This window comes from Capricornis sumatraensis, chromosome 5 (assembly GCF_032405125.1).
Source record: "Capricornis sumatraensis isolate serow.1 chromosome 5, serow.2, whole genome shotgun sequence".
NCBI classification, from domain to species: Eukaryota; Metazoa; Chordata; class Mammalia; order Artiodactyla; family Bovidae; genus Capricornis; species Capricornis sumatraensis.
This window is the reverse complement of record NC_091073.1, coordinates 116873349-116894776: the sequence shown is the minus strand read 5'-3', so window position 1 is coordinate 116894776 and position 21428 is coordinate 116873349. Positions and strand designations below refer to the sequence as shown.

General features: G+C 57.1%; 1 protein-coding gene across 1 annotated transcript in view; it reads right to left on the bottom strand.

Moving 5' to 3' along the window:
* Window positions 1-4027: 4027 nt before the first annotated feature.
* Window positions 4028-21428, bottom strand: part of ZNF775 (zinc finger protein 775) — a 34421-nt gene continuing 17020 nt past the window's right edge. Inside the window, exons 5-9 of the mRNA XM_068972691.1 lie at window positions 17411-18870; window positions 6279-6991; window positions 5250-5441; window positions 4862-5023; window positions 4028-4688 (exon numbers count right to left, since the gene is read on the bottom strand). Coding sequence (XP_068828792.1) covers window positions 6551-6991; window positions 17411-18870 — 1901 coding nt within the window. The 3' untranslated portion in view covers window positions 4028-4688; window positions 4862-5023; window positions 5250-5441; window positions 6279-6550. The remainder of the gene's footprint in view (window positions 4689-4861; window positions 5024-5249; window positions 5442-6278; window positions 6992-17410; window positions 18871-21428) is intronic.

Here is a 21428-nt window from a genome sequence, read left to right as displayed (position 1 = left end):
TGCCTGGAGAATCCCATGGACAGAGGAGCCTGGCGGGCTACAGTCAATGGGGTCACAAAGAGTCGGACACGACTGAAGCAGCTTAGCACGCATGCCCAAACACAACAAGCTAATATGCTGGTCTGAAGCATCTGTGTTTGAAATGCTACCTAAGTCTAAGGCTGGCACAAGAAAAGCAATGGTTATCTGTTCTATGTGGGTTTCACCACCTCACAAAGAACACAACCACCTCCAATCTGTCCACCAGCGCTCTTTGATGAAAGCCCACAGCAGCAGGCAGAACTCGATACTAGTCACGATCTCATCTGTGCGAGATGCTTTGATCGTGTAATTGAGCGTGTACGTCTCAGCGACACTGTCTTCGATTGAGGTCCTAAGAAGTGGAGGCTGAGCCAAAGATTCTGTTCAAGGGGAATGAGAAGTGTTGGGAGGGGCTCTCAGGAGCAGGGGAGTGGGACGCAGGCTCAGGTTGGGGAAGGAGCCAGAGATGTGATCTCAGCAGGAGCCCAGTGTAGCCTGATCCCCAGCACAGCCTGCCCTCAGGTCTGGCCCCACACCCAGACACAGTGACTGCTGGGTCAGCGCTCACTCGCAGTGGCGGGGATGGTCTGGGAGCAGCCCCCAGGCTAAGCAGCTGTGAAGCTTAGCAGTCAGCGTTGGAAGCAGCTTGCAAAGGGAATCCACAGGGTCCTGGCAGCCTCCACTGTAGACATCCTCTCACCTGGGCATTACTAGGGTGAGGAGAGGGAGGCTTAGTGATGCTTCGAAGGAGGGTGGAGCGGGGAGTCAGGGAGGGTGCACAGACTGGGTGGAGGAGCTGCTCTGCTTTCTCAGGACCGGCCCTTTCCTGGACCTTTCTCTCCTGTGCTGTGCTCTGTGCTGATGGAAAATTCTCATAAAGCCAGGCTGGCCAGGCCAGGCTGGGCACCGCTGATGAATGCTCTGTCCCCTGGGGACGTGGGATGGAGGGGCATTGTGTCTGGGATCCTGGACCCTGGAGGTTCCAGAAGGTGGAGACAGCGTCTTGTCCTACACCCAAGCTGCTTAAGACAAATGACATGCTTTAGTCTCCCGCCTCTTTGCACAGTTGATGGCATGTCGGAGTCAAAAGGCCCACCCGAGAGAGGTGGGAAAGTGCGGTAGGGCAGACCGCCTGCACACACGACAGCCTGGACCTCTTGTTAAAGGGCCATTTCTTATTAGAGGTGGGAGGGGGCTGCAATTTTGCAGTTATAACAAACCATGAGGTTGCTGGGCATAGCAGGGGTGCTGGACTGCCACTTGGAGTCCACTCGCCCGCCCTCTCAACTCTGGTTTTCCCTGGTGATTGGTCCCTCCCCCTCCCCGCCCCCCGCCCCGCCCTCCCCACCCCCCCCCCCACCCCTCCGCCCAACACACACACCACGGCCTCCAGGTGGAGCTGAGCCTCTCGGGGCGGCATGTGCCCAGGCCAGGCCGTCCAACATGTGGCGCTCCCCAGATTTGGTGAAGCCACTGCTCTGGCAACAAGCATCAACAGATTCCGGCCAAGGACGGTCAGCCCTGCAGCTGGTTCTGACTCTCAGGGAAGGAACTGAGCCTGGGCAAGCAGAAGGCAGAGCTGCTGCCCGCTCCTTCGTGCCCTGCAAGACAGGGAGGCAGCAGAGAGGGAGATGGGCTGGGTCCCGGCACCACGGTCAAGTCCCCACCCTTCTCAGTTACAGATCCCGTGGTTCCCCTAAGGTGTCAGTGGATCTGAGTTGAATGAGGTTCCTGCTTTGACTCACCCCGACCTGAGTCTGGTCTCCCAGGCCCTTGTCCGCAAGTTACCCCGACTCAAGACCCCCATCGGCTGATAGACACGATTGACGCAGCCCCAGGTGTGAGTCGAAGAGCGAGCGAGGCATGGAAGGAAGGTTCGGGAATGAGCCCATAACCATGGGCCATGACCAGGCCCAGCCCTCACCAGGGACTGAAGGAGAAATCACTCATCGATGTCTTGGCAATCCGGCGGCGGGCCTAGCACAACGCCAGGCTCCAGCACCTCCTGCGCCAGGAGACCCCGGGCTGTGAAGCTGAAGCAGCGTGTCAGCGGCCGGACCTGCCTTTGGTGGAAGACGCAGCAGGATATGGCCCTCCCTCTGCGTGGTCTCTGCAGTGCATGCGGTACTTGTTCGAGTCTCAGAACCCGTGACGCGGGAGGAGCAGAGTCAGGAGAGGGACAGGACCGGCCAGGGCCTCCTGGTGGGGATGGGCTGGCGCCCAGGTGTCCCAGCGCTCAGCGACCAGCAGAGGGAACCACCTCGAAGGTTCTCTGCAGTTCTGCCTAGCCTCAAGCTGGGCAAGCTGCGGGGGCTTACTCCAAGGCGCCCTGATATCTATCTATTACCCAAATCCAGTAGCAGTCATTAGCCAGCTGGGGGGAGCCCAAGCTGACTCACTGCTGTGACTTTGGAGCTCTGTGACCTTGAACGTAACCCTGAAAATGAAGGAGGCCGAGGTAGAGGCTTCCCTGCTCCCAGCTGAGCTCAAATGACCACTCCTCACATGAGCTGGTGTCGCAAAAGCATCAATTCTTGTTAGTCAGCTCCGGCAGGCATCGGTCACCTAGGGAGACATCCAGCCTGAACGTCCAATGCCACACACTCCTGAGGAGCCAGACAGGGTTGGGGAGGGGTGGCGGGGGCAGGCGGGGGTGGGGGGACGGGGTCTCTCCTGTCCCACTGCCCCAAGGAGGGGAGAACCAGAGGCCTCCCATGACCTCCCATTATTGTCTGGGAGACCAGCCCACAGCCCAGTAAAATGCACTCAGTGGGCACACCTCCCCCCCCAACCTCCCACCCCGTGGCCTCCTGCCCTGGACCCACCAGCCAGTGGGCAACTAATTCCTGGGTGTATGAGCCCAGCCCTGCTGTAGACCCTGCCAGAGTTCAAGAAGGAAGGACGCGACCCCCGCCTTCAGGGAGGCCCCCCCACCGCCCCCGTCACACACACAGAGGAAACTTGAGTATAAGCCTGCACATACCTCTCATGGGCGAGATGGTGTGTTAAAACAGGGACTGTTCCAAGGAGGGAGGGGTGTGTGCTAGGTGGTTCTAGAAGGCAGGCCTGGTGGAGAAGAGGGCTTAGGAGGGTGGAGCGGAGGTGGGCGGAGGGGCACAGGTCAGACCGGCACCAGGGGAGGTGGAAGATGAGCAGAGCAGGGGTGTCTGCGAGGGTCCCCCCAGGTGAGCCAAGGACCCAAGTGATGGGAGTTCCAGAAGCGTGGGGCCTTGTTCTCTGACCTCCGCAGAGTGGCCTGTTATCCCAGAAGCTGGTGCATGGCAGGCGGTCAGTAAGAACTCATGTGCAAATTGCACCAGAGACCCATGGGGGCCCCCAGCAACCCTGACTGAACCCCAGCTCAGCCCTGGGAAACCCCCACCCCCACCTCAACACAATTCCCCCTCGCCCCGGCACTCACATCCCTGGGATTTGACCTGCACGTCATAACTGAAGTCCTCTCCCACGCCCGAGGGTTTCACTCTCCATAACCCACCTTACAAAGTCTGGTTGTCCCCGAAACCCCAGCCGGGCCATAGTCGGTCCCCCTTTTTCTGAGGGGCGGTCCACGCTGGGGAGGCCAGGGAGCTCCAGGCCAGGTGTGAAGCCCGGAGGAGCCCTCGCCCTGTGGCTGGCCCCAGCCTCGCCCTCCTCTTGTTCCTCTGTGCCCTGTGGACACCCGGAAGCTTGTCTGCCAGCCTCTCTCCCTGCCTGGAGCTGGCGGGCACCAGCAGGGAGGTGCCGCTTCCTCCCCAGCCTCCCTCCTCACCCTCTCTGCATCATCCTGAGCCAGCACTCAGGAAGCCAGAACAAGCAACCCCAAACCAGAGGAGAGCAGAGCAGCGCCCCCCAAGCTTCCGGATGATGACGACGGCGGGGGAAGTGAACTGAGGCTCCTGATGCGCCGACTGTGGGCTGTGCGAGGACAGAATGACTATTTGGGGTCCCTCCTCAGAATTCTTTATTCCTGAAAAGGGAACGAAGGTCGATGGGCACAGAATGGGGGAAACGAAATGTGACTCGAATGAAGACCCTGACCCAAGACTCTGTGTCAGCTCAGGAAGGAGCAGCGGGCTAGCGCCAGGGCCCAGGGATCTCAGCCTGGAGTCCCGGAGCTCCTGGAATCCTTCGTAGACTCTGCATTCCCATGAGTATGTGCATCTTCCTGGGGAGAAGGTTCATAACCTTTGCCATCTTGCCAGAGGGCTTCGTGAGCCCAAAAGTGTGAAGAAACCACTGCCCTGAAAGGAGAGGGAAGCCTGCAAGCGTGCTCATCCCTGGGGGGCTGGTCTTGCCTCTGGAGCCGGGTGTCTGCTTCCATTTGCTGTGTCCTCCCCAGAAGCTCACTTCCTGTCTCTGGTGGGCCAGGCGGGAGCACAGAAGTGGGTTCCCCACACATGCACCATCGTTGCTACCACAGGAGAGGCCGGGCAGCCAGGACCACCTCTCCTCTGGCTGTAATTCCCAGCAGGCCCGGGGAGTTTTTCCACCAAGGCACCAAGTCTGTTTCCAATTCCAGGCTCCATCGGACCCTCTGCCTTCTCCTCCCGAGGTAGGTCTTCTTAGGGGACATGTCCTTATGCTGGGGCGCAGGCCCAAGGCCCCATTCCGAGTCTCTGTGTCAGAGGCACCCTGCACACTGCCCAGAGCTCCTGACCACTCCACATCTGTGCATAAAGACAAAGAGACCAGGGTCAGGTCTGGGGTGGAACATGGCCCCGCCCAGCCTCCCCGCTCAGCCAGGGCTAGGAGGGAGCAGTCATGGGCCCCCTGCACCCAGTCCAGGGTTTTGCATCCTCTTAGCCCCTACCAAGCACCCCAGGATTATAATCCCATTTACCAATGAGACATCGTGGGTTCAGGGTACTTGGTGACTTGGTTCCAGATGTCCCAGGTCCCGACTTAATCTCTTAATCTCCACCACTAAGCACTAGTCCACATTGCAACAGCCACCTACGGGCGGCAGGCAGAGGACAACTGATCCCCAAGAAGCCACACGGCTCTAAGGAAAGGGGGGAGGGCAGAGACAGGTCTCCAGCACTGAGCACCAGCCTGGGTGTGGAGCAAGGGCCCTGTGGAGGCAGGTCCTCTCCCAGCCCCCAGCTGCCTTCTTCCCAACCCACCACGCAGGAGGCCACGTCCCCTGCAGACACCCGAATCTCCCACCAACGCCCCTGCCCATGCTCCTACTACACGGTCCCGCTTCCTCAAAGCCCCATTTTTCCCACCTGTAGGAGCATCTCTTAATGATGGTACAGGAGAGATACAGGGTCTTGGGGTCCCGAATCCAAAATGAGGTCCAGGCTTGCACTGCTGCACCACTAACTCCTGTGTGTGACTCAGGGCCAGCCTGGGGGAGCCTCACTTTCCTTGTCGACCACATGGCGGAGAAGCCCAAGCATCAGCCTGGAATCTGAGGCCTGGGGGACAGGTCATGGCTCACCCCTTTCTCACTGCATGACTTTGGCCAGTCCACTCAGGGAACCTCAGTTCTCTTGCCCGGACGACCCCAGGACCCCGGCCCTACTTCCGTCTCTCTTCCATGCCTCCAGTTGTCCTTGAACTACACTCGCGCTCACTGGGCTCTTTCCATTAAACATTTTGGTGTCCCCTCTCCCTGCCACAAATCCTTTGTAGAGCAAATATAAGCCTCCAAGTTCAGATGCCCACCTTAGAAACCTTCCATACTCTATGGAAGGCTCTATGTTCCCTATGAGTCCCCAGGACCCAGCTCAAACCATCAGATTGTCTTGGGTGTCACCAGTCACCTCCCCACCCCCCAGAACACTTTCAGTCTGTCCCCTACGGTAGCCGGCATCACCCTGTATGAGCACCCCAGGGACAGGGCTGTGCTCCTCCCAAGGACCCCACTCAGCAGACGGCTTGGCACACTGGGGCACTCAATTAATGATGTCACCCCCTCTTATCTGCTAAACTTAACCGTCCTCAGAACATCCCCGGGAGGAGGAGGCCCTCCTCATCTTTAGCCCCTACTTATAGATAAGCAAACTGTGTCGTGAAGTGAAATGACTTCTCAAAGGTACTAAATAAGAAGCACTTGTGCCAGGAGACCTTGGGGCTGGGGGAAGCCTGAGGACTGTGGACAGTATCCTCTTCCAGGTGGCTTTCAATTCTGGCATTCAGGGAATGAGGATCTAGTAAGAAGACAGTCCTACGCCTAGAAGCCCTGTGTGCCCCACCTTCTCCACGTGACCCCCAACAAGACCGAGAGGGCTCTGGCCAGTGCTAAGTCTCACCTGCTCTAAGCTGCGTGTGCCTGTGGAGGAAACCAACACTGGGGCCCAAAGCAGCCGGGTGCAGCCACCCGGAGGGTCCTGGAGGATGAGTGGAAGGAGGCGGCCCAAGCTAGGCAGCGGCCCACTCCTTTTGAGACGCCCCCCAAGCCAGCCCTCATGGTCTCGCAGGATCCCGTCCAGAGAGGGGGCCCCAGCCCAGCGGCATCTCCAGGAGTCATAGATGCGGCTCTGGGGCGGGAAACAGTCGGCGGCGGCGGCAGGTTCTGCGCGCATCAGAGCACGCGGCCTAAATGGGCCGCCTGGCCCTCGGGCCCGTGGCCGTGGCTGCGCTGGTGGGTCTTGAGCGAGCCCTCGCGCGCAAAGCTTTTGCCACAGCGTGCGCAAAAGTAGGGCCTGCGCTCCCCGAAGACGCCGGGGCGGCGCGGGTGTGGCGCGGGCATGCGCGCGTGGGTGCGCTGGTGGTTGAGCAGGAAGCGCGGCTCGCGGAAGCAGCGGCCGCATTGCGCGCACTGGTGCGGCTTCTCGCCGCTGTGGATGCGCTGGTGCGTGAGCAGGTTCTGCTTGAGGCTGAAGCAGCGCCCGCACTCGGGGCAGGGGAAGGGCCGCTCGCCCGTGTGGGTGCGCTGATGCACCTCCAGGTTGTGCTTGACGCTGAAGGCCTTGCCGCACTCCGGGCACACGAAGGCGGCTGCGCGGCCCGCCCCAGCGTGCGCCTTCTGGTGCCGCACCAGGCTGGGCTGCTGAGCGAAGGTCTGGCCACACAGCGGGCAGCGGTGCGGCTGCTCCTCCGCCGGGTGGTGGATGACCAGGCCTCGATCGTCCCCCAGGCCCTCCTCCCCGTCCCCCGCAGGGGACCCGCCCCCGGAGGATTCCAGCTCGGTCATGGGCACGTCCGGCTGCAATCACCAGCCCCTGAGGAGGCAGAAGCAGAGAGAGGAGTCAGAGGGCACCCGAGGGTCGGCCAGCCCCCAGCCTCAGTGCCCATCACTCCCCAGTCCTGTTCGAGCCAGTGTCCCCCTGCTGGAATGTCCTTCTTTCTTCTCTACCCCTTAATCACATCCTACCCCTCCTTCAGGCCTTTCTCAGATGACACCTCCTGCTAGAAGCCTTCCTTGACCCTTCCAGCTTCTTTTGAGCCACGTGGCCCAACCCTGTGACCCTCATGCATCACACAGCACACGGGGTGGTCATGCCACCTCTGTCTCCCTAATCTGTGAGCATCTTAAGGACAGACCTGCTTCCTTTTATGACCCACATCAAACGCTGTGCCTGCCACACAAGGCATGGAATAAATGCTGATGAGTAATACTCAGGGGCTTCCAGTCTTATAAGTTGTCCTGAACCCGGGTGCGCCTTATCCCTCCAACCAAAGTCTCAAGGAGGAGGGGAGGGACAGACATCCCCAATCTGGAGGGAAGGGTGCGGTCGACAGTGGTTTAAAGATATTTTTGCAGAGCTTAAAAGAAGAAACAAAACAAAAGCCCTGTAAACTTGAAAGTAACCTCAGTTAAACATTAAAGGCAGCAGCTCTTTGTTTATCAAAATGAGGCATGCCTGTAAAAGGTTTGCAAGTCACTGAACCACAGTGTGAGCTCGCAGGGGGCGGGTCTCAGCTTGATTCCTCTTGGCAGCCCCCCAGGAAAGCCTGGCCCAAGGCTGAGGAACACTCTCAGCTCAACAAACACCCCCAAGTTCAGTTCCACCTCACACTGCTTCTCCTAAGGATCCTCTTTCCCAGGGTACTGTGTCCCTCTTAAATTGTTGCCCACAACAGCCCTGAGGAAGGGGCAGGCTTATTGAACCCCAATTTATAGATGGGGAAACTGAGGCTCAGTGAGGTCGACTTACTTGCCCAAGGTCGCCCAGCAAGGTGAACCGGGACTAGGCCGTAAATTTCCTCATTGTCAAAAGTTCTTCTCAAGGTACTAGCTGCTCACCAGCTAAGTGCCCCTCAAAACACACACACAGAAGACCACCACTCTCCTGGCCCCCACAGGTCATCAGGACCCAAAGGACCGCTGCTTCTGTGGGGCGCTGTCTGCGGCCAACACCCTCACGCCTCCCCCAACCCTGGGCTCCAGCTCCTGCAGAGCACTGAGGCTTGCTTCAAGGGGTCGAACTGACCTCCCCCCATGCTATTCCCCGCCCCTATCAGGGAAGCCTCCTGGCCCTTCACCTGGACCTCCATGCAGGCCTTCTCCACACTTGCAGATCTCCCTGCTACCACCGCCTCAGTGGACCTACCAGCAGAGTGGGGTCTCAGAGGCACCCCCTCTGTCTCCCCCTACCCTCAGGCCCCCAGTGGAACACCACTCACCCCGGGGAAGGGGACAAGGACTACTTGCAACAGACCCCACCCCCAACTCTCCCCAGGCAGCTGCACGGATGTTTGCAAAGACAGATCATCTCTGTCCCCTTGGGCCAATCTCAGCCTGGCCTTGTCTCTGAGCCGCCTCCCCACTCCCCCAGCTATACCCCTGGTCGAGGGCCCCGCCCGCCGAGAGGGTCTCAGGCCACGGTCCCCAGTCTTTCCGGCGGCAAGTTGCTCCATCCCATCCCGCACTCACAGCCCAGGCGGCGCCCCAGGTCCTTCGGCCTCCGGCAGTGGCTCTTTCCTCGAGTCTGCGCTGCTCAAAGCAAATACGGTAACTCTCCGCAACGCCTCCGGGGGCCCCTTCTCCCTCACCCCCAGAAAGACGGCCAGCCTCCAGCACCGCTCTTCTTATCAGATCGCGGCGTGAATCGGAAGAGCTGACCCCACCCACCCGAACCCCCGCACACAACCTTGCCAGCTCCTCGGGCCCGAGCGAGATCCTGGAGAAATATGGTAAACTCTGCGTCGCAACCCCACCCCCACGAAAATATGTAGGCCTCCCACTCTGCTGCAGCAACCCACCCCATTCCGCTGCAAGCCCTGGCTCCCTTAGGGGATTCGTGCAACCCACCCCGCTCCCGCAACGCCGGGGGTAAGGCGGGGGGGGCGGGGGGGGGAACCACGCCACCCCAGATAAATACGTAAGTCGCGGCGCTCTCCACTCCCGGAAAGGGTCTGCGCGGCTCCCGGCAAATACGGTAGTGCGCCCGCAGTGACCCGCCCCCAAGGGTCCGGCACCGGCCTGGGTAAATACGGTAATCTCCCTCCACGGCCTCCGCCCCGGCCCCGGCCCGGGACTCCCGAGGCGCCGCCTCCCCGCCGCCCGCCGCTCCTTCGCAGCGCCGCAGCCGCCAACGTCGCCGCAGCCGCACAGCAGCCCCGTGAGGCTGGGAGGTCTAACTCGCCCACAGCCTGGCTGGAGCACCGAGGAGGGCTGCGAGCGTGGCTCCCGCCAGGGGCAAGACAAGGAACCAGGCTGGGGGCCAGGGTGGGGGCTGTCAGGACGCCCAGGCGGGCGGATAGCCCCGGGTCCCCTTGTCCCAGCCATTCCCGGTTCAGGATTCCCCGAGGCCCCCCGATTCAGCAGTTAGAGCCGCAGCCTCGCCTCCTTCATCCTACGGCTGTGTGCTCGGTCGCTCAGTCGTGTCCGACTCTTTGCTACCCCATCCATGGACTGTAGCCCGCCAGGCTCCTCGGTCCATGCAGCTTCTCCAGGCAAGAATACTGGACTGGGTTGCCATTCCCTTCTCCAGGGGGTCTTCCCCCACTCAGGGATTGAACCAGGGTCTCCCGCAGTGCAGGTGGATTCTCTACTCTGAGCCACCAGGGAAGCCGAGCTACCCTAGTCAGGCCCGCAGACTGGCCCCAGCGCCGGGGAAGCCGGGTCTGGGGGCGCTGGAGGGACAAAGCCTTTCCTTGCAAGAGAGAGAAAGGTGTGTACTCAGGAAGCTGCCCCACCCCCACCCCCACCCCCGGGGAACCTTTCTGAGCAAGGGCTTCATGGGTGGGAGACAGAGCCCAGTCTACCATCAGGTTGTGCCATCAGGATGACTGGATGACTGGATGCCTGGGTGGAATAGAAGAGACACTTATTCCCCTACTATCCCATCTTTCCCACAAAGGAGGCCATTACAGTCAAGCTAAAGACCATCCATGCAAGAGTCACTTGTAACACCCCAGGAGGCAGCTGGTGTGGACAGAGCTGGGCTGAATTCCAGCTTCCAAATGTCACTTAATAATACACCTTACCTAAACATTAGTTCTCTCATTACAAAGCCCTTTCCCATGTATTATCTTGCAAGAGCCTTCCAATAACCAGTGCCAGCTGACCTATACACGTGTTATTATCCCATTTCATAGATGGGAAAATAAAATAAAATTGAAACACAGAGAGGCTCTGCCGACACCCCACCCCTGCCTCTCCCCATCCCCCCTTCCCCACTGCTCCACATGGCAGAGTCCAGGTGGAAAGGCAGGCCCAGCTCCCTCTCCTTGGCATCACCCTGGTCCCTCAGTGGAGAAACAGAAGCAGCGTGCTGACCAGGATCAGAAGGAATAATCTCATCCCAAAGGGGAAAATCCTCCAAATTTACATTTTACAGATGAAGTAACTGAGGCTGGAGAAGGAAAATTATTTTTTAAATTAAAAGTGCTAGAGGAACATTCTGGGCTTCCCAGGTGGCACTAGTGGTAAAGAACCCCATCTGCCAATGCAGGAGACATAAGACTCAGGTTTAATCCCTGGGTCAGGGAGATCCCCTGAAGGAAGACAAGGCAACTCACTCCAGTATATTCTTGCCTGGAGAATCCCATGGACAGAGGAGCCTGGCTGGGGGGTTGGGGGGTGCGGGGGGGGGGGGGACACAAAGAGTCAGACAAGACTGAAGCGACTTAGCATGCATGCATGCACACACGCAGAGGAGTATCAGTTGGCCCTTTCCACCCTGGCCCTCTGTAGCTGCCGGGTGGATAAAACTGCTAGGATTCTGGAAGGTCCAGGCAGGGCTCCTTACAGCAGACCGTGGATATGGCTGTTGGGGTGGCAACATCCCTGATGAAGGCTCCTGGGAGGCACGAGCCCCCCAGCCTCAGGAGGTGGCCCCCGCAGCCCTGCAGGCACCCAAGGTCCCTTCCAGGGCCTGGGAAATGAATTCCAGGTGGGGGTCCATCTGGGAGTAAAACCAATCCCTCATTCCCGACACCAGCTTTCACAGCTTACCCCGCGGACCAGTTCATCCCAGCAGGTCCCCCCTTGGGTCACTCTCAGCCTCTGAAGGACCCACCCCATCCATGCTGCTCCAGTAGCCCCTCACTGAGGTTGTGGAGCTCCCCAGAGGAGACATCCCAAGGAGACTGCTATTTCAAATACAGTCAGTGGCGGGGTGGGGGAGGAATTCTGGGAAAGCCGAAGACATGAAGCCACCAGGGCAGATGTTTACTCCAGGGCCAAGTGTAGATCTCCCATGGTACTGACAAGAGGACCCTCTAACCACTGACGATAACCCACACCCACACCCCACCTGGCCCGTGGAGCTTGGTTTGTGAACAGCCACGCCACCCAGCTCTCTTTGGTTGCAAACATCACCTGCCAGAGCGACCAGCTTTCATCTCTCCCACAGGCTACAGGAGAAATGGGAACACTTAGGAAATGACCAGATTTCTCAAAAGCAAAATAATATACCTGAGGACGTCACCCTTATTTTTAGCATCTGTGCCATATTTCCGGGTAAGCTACACCAACACAGAAAGGGAAGGAACACAGCCGCGGGGGTTGGGGGCGCCAGACACCACCACCTAAAACTCGTTGCTCTCAGTGAAATGCCCAGGGCTCCGACAAGCCTTCTTCCTCGGCCCTGCCTGTGTGTGTGATTTCTGCTGACTCACTTCACTTCTCTGGTTTCATACACATTCGCCCCCGCACACATCTCCCGCTGCCGTTGGCACGTGCTGTCGTGAGCACAATAGAATGACAGCGAGGAAGTATTCTGCAAACACAGTCACGGCTTCTCCGTCCAGGCAGGGCCAGGGGCTGGCATGGAGATCCCCACCACTCCACGAGGCTCAGGTGACAGCTGGACTCTGGATCCTTAAAAAAAGGCCCGGGCTGCTCACAGCCAAGAACAGCTGGCCCGTGAGCCCCCTCTGGGTGAGGCATGTCCAGCTCAGCTGAGTCCTGCCCAGGGCCCTGTATTCCCTCCCTCCCCCACCTCCAGGGCACACTGGCTGGACCAGAGATCCCCATGACTCCCCTGGACACGTGTGCTCCCTCGCAGAGGTCAGCCTGGTCATTCTGTGGCTCCCCCAGCTCTGGGCTGCAGCCCCAGCGCTTCTGCACTCAGTTCGGTGACCATGCCACCGGTCTCCATCAGCTCATCCCATCTCCCCAGACTGGACGGTGATCCCTAACCTCCCTCTCCAAGGGGACTTAGCTCACTTTGGTTTTCCCACCAGCTCACGAGCTTCAAAAGGCAGGGACTGTGTTCTCAACATTTCTGTATTCCAAGAGCCCAGCATATCATAGACCTTCAGTCAGTGTCTGCTGAATGAATGAATGCATGTCTGCCAATTTCACCTGGGGGAGCGGGTGGCCCATGGCCAGCAGGTGTGCTGATGTGATGTGTAAGGGGTGAGGGACTGCAGGCAAGTTACAGCCCCAGCCACGGCTCCAAAGGCCAGGAGGCACTGTGAGACGATGGTGCGGTGGGGCTCTGGGCTCAAGTTCTAATCTGCTCCCATGTTCTCTTTCCTTGAAATTAAAACCCAAGATGTGACCTAGGACATCCATTCGACCCCTAAGCTTGCAGCCTGCTTGATAACAGCTAATTTCTATGGCAACTGAGCTCTGTTTGGGGAAAATGTTTTCTTCTCTTTCCATGGTACGACTTCCATTTCTACAAATGCCATGCAAGTAGCCAGACATGGAGGTTCATTTTTTAAGTGACAACAGCAATCATTTATTGACTGAGTGCTGTGTACCAGGAACCCACACTACATACTCTACCTAGGTGACTTGCCCAAGGTCCCCCAGCTTACATGGTTAAGGCCAGAATTTAGCCCCAGAACAGAATCTATCCACTATTCCTAACAACACAAGAAAGCTCTTTTTAGACTGGGGTGAGAGATGGGGGCAAGAGAAAACATTTCTACTTCTTCTCAATAGGAGCATTATTCCTAGGGCTGTACTGTCCAATAGCCACATGTGGCTTTTTACATTGAAATTAACTAAAATCAAATAAAATGGAAAATTCATGTTTTCTGAGGTCCTCCACCCCACCAGCTACAGCTAAGTGCTCCACAACCACACATGGCTGGTAGCCATGGCATTGAGTGGCACAACATTGTTGTACAAATGATGTACAACATTTCATCATCACAGAAACGTCTTCTGAACGTCACTGGTCTAGGGCCCCTCTCCCTCCAGATCTGGGAGACTCTGGTCTCTTTTTAACCCAAAGATCAACCTATGCTGGGATCATTCATTTCCCTCTGTCTGCTGGGATCATGTAAAAGCCTACTGTTTTCAGCCCCAAGGACTCCTCTTGCCAAAAGGTCAAGGCTATTTCTTTAGCAAACCCAGACTACTTTAAAAAGGAAAAGTAAAAAGCTCAGCAGAGGCTCCGCTCCTGCCATGCACTCCCTGCCAAGTCCCTGCTGGTTCTCTTTTCTCCTCTGGTCCCGGGACTGCTCTCTGGGGCTGGGCAGTGGGGAACCACACTCTCCCAAGAAGGCTGCCATCTGGCCGGCTGAGTCGAAGCTCATGCTGCTTGCCAAGGACAAGCATTTGCCCAGTACCATTTGTCGTAACTCCCAGCCTGCTCCTAACAAAGGACACAAGGATGCTGTAGGCAGTTACTGGAACCCCACCCCACCAAGCTCATCTGGTGTGTTGGAAGCTTGGCCCAGGGTAACCCCACTGCAGACTTGCACTTACCTGGCTGTGGTTAGGCTATAAATAAGTCTTTGAAGATCCTGATTTATTTACTCATGGTTGTTTTCTGTTCCCCCACGCAAGCCTTTAATCTCAGCATGCTCTGGAACATTTTGAACTGTAAAACACGAGGCCAGGTCTGACCTTCTTGTCTTTGATTTTATGGCGTGCCTCTTCCTAAATTTTCTCTGACCTAGTTTATTTTTAAATGAAAGGGAATTAAAAATTGAAGCTGATGATGCCAGACCTCCCTTGGAGAAGCCTGAGCCTTGTGAAGGTGGAAGAGGTGGAGGCTAACAGGAAGTCTAGAACCTACCATCCACTGGCAAGGGGACTTGGTGAACTAGTCCGACCATCCCCACCCCCTCCCCATATCTCTGTCCTGCCCAGTTCACAGCTCACAGTGAGATGGCGAATAAGAAAACCTTGTTGGGAGAGCCAGGGCTGGGAATTAGTTGTTGATTAACTGTATATAGATTGTTCCAAGCTATGTATCAAAATGAACTCGAGAGCAGGGACTGTGACTGCTGTAGACTGAACTGTGTTCCCCAAATTTGTATATTGAATTCCTGACCCCCAGTATGATGGCAACTGGAGATGGAGCCTTTGGGAGGCAATAGGAATTAGGTTTAGACAAAGTTGCTCCAATACTTAGGCAACCTGATGCGAAGAGCCGACTCATTAGAAAAGACCCTGATGCTGGGAAAGATTGAGGGCAGGAGGAAAAGGGGACGACAGAGGATGAAATGGTTGGATGGCATCACTGACTCAATGGACATGAATTTGAGCAAGCTCCGGGAGATGGTGAAGGACAGGGAAGCCTGGCGTGCTGCAGTCCATGGAGTTGCAAAGAGTGGGACACGACTGAGCGACTGAACATCAACAAATAGTGCGAGTGAGGTCCACCTGGTGAGATGAGTGTCTAAGAAGAGGAAGGGAGAGACCAGGTTCTCCCTCTCTTTACTTTTCCCTCTCCCCCTCCATCCCACCACGTGAGGACACCAAGAAAAGGTGGTTGTCTGCAAGCCAGGAAGCAGGCCCTCACCAGGAAAAGAACCTGCCATCTCCTTCATCTTGGACTTCCAGCCCCCCAGACTATGAGAAGCGCATGTCCATCATTGAAACACCTAGCCTGTGGTGCTGTTCTGCCAACCCGAGCTGACAAAGACAGTGGCTCTTCATCACAGCGTCCCTGAGGTCTGGTACAGTACCTGGCACACTGGAGGCTTGTTTAAGAAATCAGTGACCTGGTCAATGGGACCTGCACCTCAGTTACTCTTGGTCTGATGGACTTGGTCCTGTCCCCACTGTGACCCAGAGCACCCATTTGTGAGGGGGTGGTCACCTGGGGTCAGTGAACAGGCTTTCATTCTCATGACTTTGGTGGCCAGGGGTGGGGAGAGGAGGCAGTGGATGGGGTGCTGCAACCAGACCTCACTAACCCCAAATCCTACCAATACAGCTGATTGATCTGATCATCAAACACAGGACATTTGTGAATGGTAACACATTCACTGTACAGAAACTCCTGCCCAGCTGATCTCTTCAGTATCACAGACATGGTACCTCTGGGATACTTCCTGGAGGAGGAGGGCGAGTTCCCCATCATTAAAGTGGGTTTTGATGCGATCCCAGGCGCCCAATTTCCCTGAGCAGGGCAGGCTGGGGGAGGCACTGAAGAAGAGCAGGACATCACAGGGACACAGCAGAGCCCCTGGGGCTGGGGAGGGCCAGAGAGCCTGCCCAGGAAAACCCTTCTGACTTGGCCTCCAGCTGGTCCTCAGAGCTGAACTCCGGATGGACACACCTCACCCATTCATGAGGTTTCACACAGCATGGTTTGCGATCAAAGGCCGGGACCACGAGTCAGCAGCCCTGGCTGCACATTAACCATCCCCAGCATCGTTACCCAGGGAAGCTGGATCACCTCCATGTCTTTTTGTGATGCTCCTGCCAGATGAAAGGGATTAAATAAAACCTGAAAAGAGGGGTGGCCGGAAGCCAGGGTGACCGCACAGATCCCAGAGAAGGTCACACTTGTCTTAGTTCAAGGGAGAACCCGGCGGGCCCCTGGGAGGCAGGAAGGAAGAGCTCCTACTACAGAATCATCCTGGGGTCCCCCTTTTCCCTCCCACTTTCCAGCTACCCAACCCTGGTACCCCCATACCCACCCCCTCTGCAATTCCTTCCTCTCCCACGTGGGAATATGTGGTCCAAGGCCGCAGTTGGGCTGGAGCCCTGGGTTCTCTGTTAGCATTAGGGCCCCAGATGACTCTGCTTGTGGAAGGGTGTGAGTGGTGACCTCAAGGGGCCTAGAGGTTGAGGGGGTTATGTGGGAAGCGATCAAATTGTCTGAGAGAGGGAAAGGGGGAAGAGAATCCTGCCCTCCACCCCCAGCAAGAACTGGCCACTGGGACTGGCTGCCCCCGGCCGGGGTGGGGGACAAATGGATCCCTCCGAGCACACAGGGACCCGGAGTTCAGGAGGGCAGCTTAGAGAGGACAAGGAGACCATGTGAGGCAGGCAGCCCTTCATTTCTCTCTTCTGCGACATCGGCATCAGTAAGGGTCCCAGGTAGCACCCCCGAGCAGGAGCAGCACATTGGGTGCTCTCCCTCTGCAGGGCCCTCCCCAAGGAACCAAACCCCAGTGAGACCACCCTCCGAGTTCCAGCCGTGACCATCACACACACACACAATCCAGTCCTAGGCTCAGGCCGCCCACAATAGCACCCAGGGCAGTGGGTACTCAGGGTTGAGGGCCACCAAGCCATTCACGCCTTCCTAGCACATGTATTGAGTGGCCATTAAGTGCTGGGCGCTGGCTTCGCACTGGGGACATGCTTGCCCCTCCCCAGCTGCAGCTTCTAGCTCCCATCTGGGTATCGCTCAGTCTGTTGAGACTCCTCCCCAGGGATGGACCCTGGACGGCCACAGCTGACGAGTCCAGCCTTGGGCCACCTCACCCAGGGCCTCCAACAGCCCCCTCATTCAATGCCTGAGAGCTGGGGTCCCACCTCCCAGGAAGGACACATCCAGGCTCCACAGTGCAGGATGTGATCTTACTTCTGCCTTCGGCCCTTCCCAGGACTTTTCCCGATCCCCTTTTGGGGATGCTCCAGGAATTTGTTGTCAGGTCTCGGAGCCTTGAGGAAGGCACCTTTGGAGAGGGTCTCAGCCCCTACAGTTCTAAGCGTCACCATTCCTGGTCACTCGCCCACAAGCACGAGGCAAGCCTCCTCCCACCCCGCCCACGGGCCTGCGTTGGTCCAGCCTCACTAGAGCGCGTCTCCCTTGGCGCTGAGGGTGGGCGCCAGAGCCCCCAGGTGAACGCGCTGGTGCTTGAGCAGGTGCTGCTTCTGGCTGAAGCCGCGGCCGCAGGAAGCGCACAGGTAGGGCCGCTCGCCCGTGTGGTTGCGCCGGTGGCGCGTCAGGTTGGGCTTCTGGCTGAAGCGGCGGCCGCACTCAGGACAGGGGTAGGGCCGCTCGCCCGTGTGGATGCGCTGGTGGATGGTGAGCGCCGACCACCATGAGAAGCTCTTGCCGCACTCGTTGCAGATGAACTGGCGTGGCTCACCCGGCGCCCCGGCCCGCGCCCGGCCCCACGGCAGGTCCCCGGGTCCCCGAGCGGGCGAGGGGCCCCGGGGCGGCGGCGACAGGCCAGAGACGGCTTGGGCGGGCGGCTGGGCGGGGGCGGCGGGGCGCGCGCGAGGGTGGGCCCGCAGCGCGGCGCGGCCGGGGCGGGGCGCGGCCCGGGCGCCGGGCTGGTGCGTGCGCTGGTGCTTCAGCAGGTGCTGCTTCTGGCGGAAGCGGCGGCCGCAGTGCGCGCAGGGGTGCGGTCGCTCGCCCGTGTGGTTGCGCAGGTGGCGCGTCAGGTTGGGCTTCTGGCTGAAGCGGCGGCCGCACTCGGGGCAGGGGTAGGGCCGCTCGCCCGTGTGGATGCGCTGGTGGATGTTCAGCGACGACCACCACGTGAAGCTCTTGCCGCACTCGTTGCAGATGAACTGGCGTGGCTCTCCGGGGGCGGCGGGCCGGGCCCCGGGCGGGCGCCACCAGCCCTGGCCGAGCCCCAGCCAAGCCCACTCAGGGCGCCCCCGCTGGGGCCCCGGCCGCGGGCGCCCGCCCCGGGGGGCTGCGGTGTCCCGCCGCAGCGCCTGCAACCCGGCGCGGGGGCCCTGGCCGTCCCGCGCGTGCGCGCGCTGGTGAATGCGCAGGCCCACCTGGTGGCGGAAGCAGCGCGCGCACTCGGGGCACGGGTGGGTGGCGGGCCGGGAGTGGGTCTTCTGGTGCTTGAGCAGGTGCTGCTTCTGGCTGAAGCACCGGGCGCACTCGGGGCAGCAGAAAGGCCGCTCGCCCGTGTGGTGCCTCTGGTGGCGCGCCAGGTTGGGCTTCTGGCTGAAGCTCTTGCCGCACTTGCCGCACGGGTACGGCTTCTCGCCCGTGTGCGTGCGCTGGTGGATCTTCAGCGACGACCACCAGCTGAACCTCTTCCCGCAGTCCGGGCACACGAAGTGACCCTCGCCAGCAGGAACAGCCGGGCTCAGGGGGCCGGGGGCCGCCCTTGGAGCCCGGTCTGCCGACCCCACGTCCTGCTCAGAGGGAGGGGCCCACTTTGGACCCCCAGTCTCATCCGGGCGCCCCCAGGCTCGAGACTTCCCCACCGCCGTCTGGCATGGTGGGGGGACCCGACGGGGCCGGAAAATGTTCTCCTTATCCTTCTGCGAAAGCGCGGCCTGCGTCTGCAGCAGCCACTCGGGCTTCTCCTGCTTGATCTTCATCACCAGCCCATCTCCTGCCGGAGGCAAAGGGAGAGAGGTCAGGGAGAGTCATTCGGTGGGTGCTGTGCTCCTAAGGTGGAGGGAAAGGGCGGGTGGGTGGCAGGGAGCATCAGGAGGGTAGGGCAGGGTAGAAAATGGCACAGGAGGAAAGGATGCGGACGGAATAGAGTAGAGGGAGAAGAGGAAATGGGGGAAAGGAGAGAGCAGGGAGGATGGGAAGGACAATAAAGTCAGAGGAGCTGGAGTGTGCAGGAGGGCAGAGAAGAAAGAAACGGTGAGTGTCGCAGGTGCCAAGCACATCGCTGCCCGCCTCCTCTACCCTGAGGCCCAGGAGAGGCAAAGAAGATAAGCCAATCCAGGGGAGTCTTCCGACTCAGGGAGCAAGCAGAAAGTGGCCAAGTTTCAAAACATCTGGTTCTCGTCCTAAGAGGATGGACGTGCTGGGCGCTTGCTGGGTGAGTACATGCCCAGTCCCCCAGAGGTTGGGCAACCAAGCCCGGCATCAATGCCAGGCGGCTCCCGGGCAGCAGCTGTGGTGCATGATCACCTCACCCACTTGGCAAATTCTTCCTTCAACAAAACCAAGAACAAGAAAGCCAGCCAGAAAGCTCTCAGCACCCAGAACAGGTTAAGTGTTGCCTTGTCCTGTACTAAAGGAAGCCTGCACACCAGCGGCACACTGTTGCTAACCCACCCTTTAGACTAGACTCAGGTTTGCTGGGAACTTTGCTTCCAGGCTCCTGGACATAAGCCATGATGGAAAAGGTCTGCTACAGACACCACATATACAGGCTATCTGAATTCCATTTATACAGAGGTCAAAAGCTGGCAACTAAAGGATGAGTTAGAGTTAAGAGTAATGCCCCTGACAGAGGATGCTGTGGTTGGAAGGCGGCCTGGGGCACTTCTGGGGTGGATATATAGATATATATATATATATATATCCATATATATGTATATACATATATATTGTGTTTTCTGTGTATATATATATGTTCTCCTTGTGGATCTGGATGCTGGTTACATAGGCATGTTCACTTTGAGAATTTATAGAGCCCAAAACCTGTGCACTTTTCTGTGTGTTATATGTCAATAAAAAGTTTATGGCCTATAAAAATAGATGAAACAGGGACTGCCCAGGCAGTCCAGTAGTTAGGACTCCATGCTGCTAAAGCAGCTGATGTGGGTTTGATCCCCAGGCAGTGAACTAAGACTCCACATGCTGTGCAGCCAAAAAAAAAAAAAAAAGTTGAAAAAAAAATAACTGTGAACAAAGGAAAGAAACCCTAAACAACAGGTGCCCATATTAAAAAGACAGTGATGCAAACCCAGAGGAAGTAAGAGGAAAGAATTAATACAGACAAAAGCAGAGATTACAGGATAAAGGGAACATAAAGATATAGAAAGGATTCTGATGAATCCCCAAAACCTATGTATAGACATATCAAGTTTTTTTAGACATATCAATTTGAAAGACCTATCAATTGAAAACCAATAGACATATTAATTGAAAACCAATTTGTAAAATGAATGATTTTGTGAGAAAATAAATTAACAAAACTGACTCAAGACGAGGTAGAAACCATGTCTGCATAAACATAGAAGAGACTGAAAAGAAAGCTAAAGTTAGACCTCAAAAGTGGGTAACAGGTCACTTAACTGTGCAAAAGTTCTGCTAAAACTTCAGGGGAAGGACTGTTCCCAGCTTACACAGACCATGACCATAAGTAGGCAGGCAGGGCAGTGGGGTGGGGTGGGGAATGTGCTGGGGAAGCTCACATGATACACGACCCCAAAGAAAGCAAGGGTGCGGTAGGCAGGAAATTATAGGCTTATCATTCTTTGAAAGTAGATGTAAAAAAAACAAACAAGCGAAAATACTGCCAAAACAAGTTTGGCAATGTTAAGAGAACAAACTATCATGACTTTGCTGGATCTTCCCCAGGAAAACAAAGATGACTCAACACAGTTCATGACACTGACTTTTCAAATATTAAACGCATATGCAGAGTACATCATGAGAAACGCGGGGCTGGAGGAAGCACAGGCTGGAATCAAGACTGCCAGGAGAAATATCAATAACCTCAGATATGCAGATGGCACCACCCTTATGGCAGAAAGTGAAGAGGAACTAAAAAGCCTCTTGATGAAAGTGAAAGAGTGAAAAAGTTGGCTTAAAGCTCAACATTCAGAAAACTAAGTTCATGGCATCTGGTCCCATTCACTTCATGGCAAATAGATGGGGAAATAGTGGGAACCATGTCAGATTTTATATTTTGGGGCCCCAAAGTCACCACAAATGGTGATTGCAGCCATGAAATTAAAAGACGCTTACTCCTTGGAAGGAAAGTTATGACCAACTTAGATAGCATATTAAAAAGCAGAGACATTACTTTGCCAACAAAGGTCCATCTAGTCAAGGCTATGGTCTTTCCAGTGGTCATGTATGGATATGAGAGTTGGACTGTGAAGAAAGCTGAGTGCCAAAGAATTGATGCTTTTGAACTGTGGTATTGGAGAAGACTCTTGAGAGTCCCTTGGACTGCATGGAGATCCAACCAGTCCATCCTAA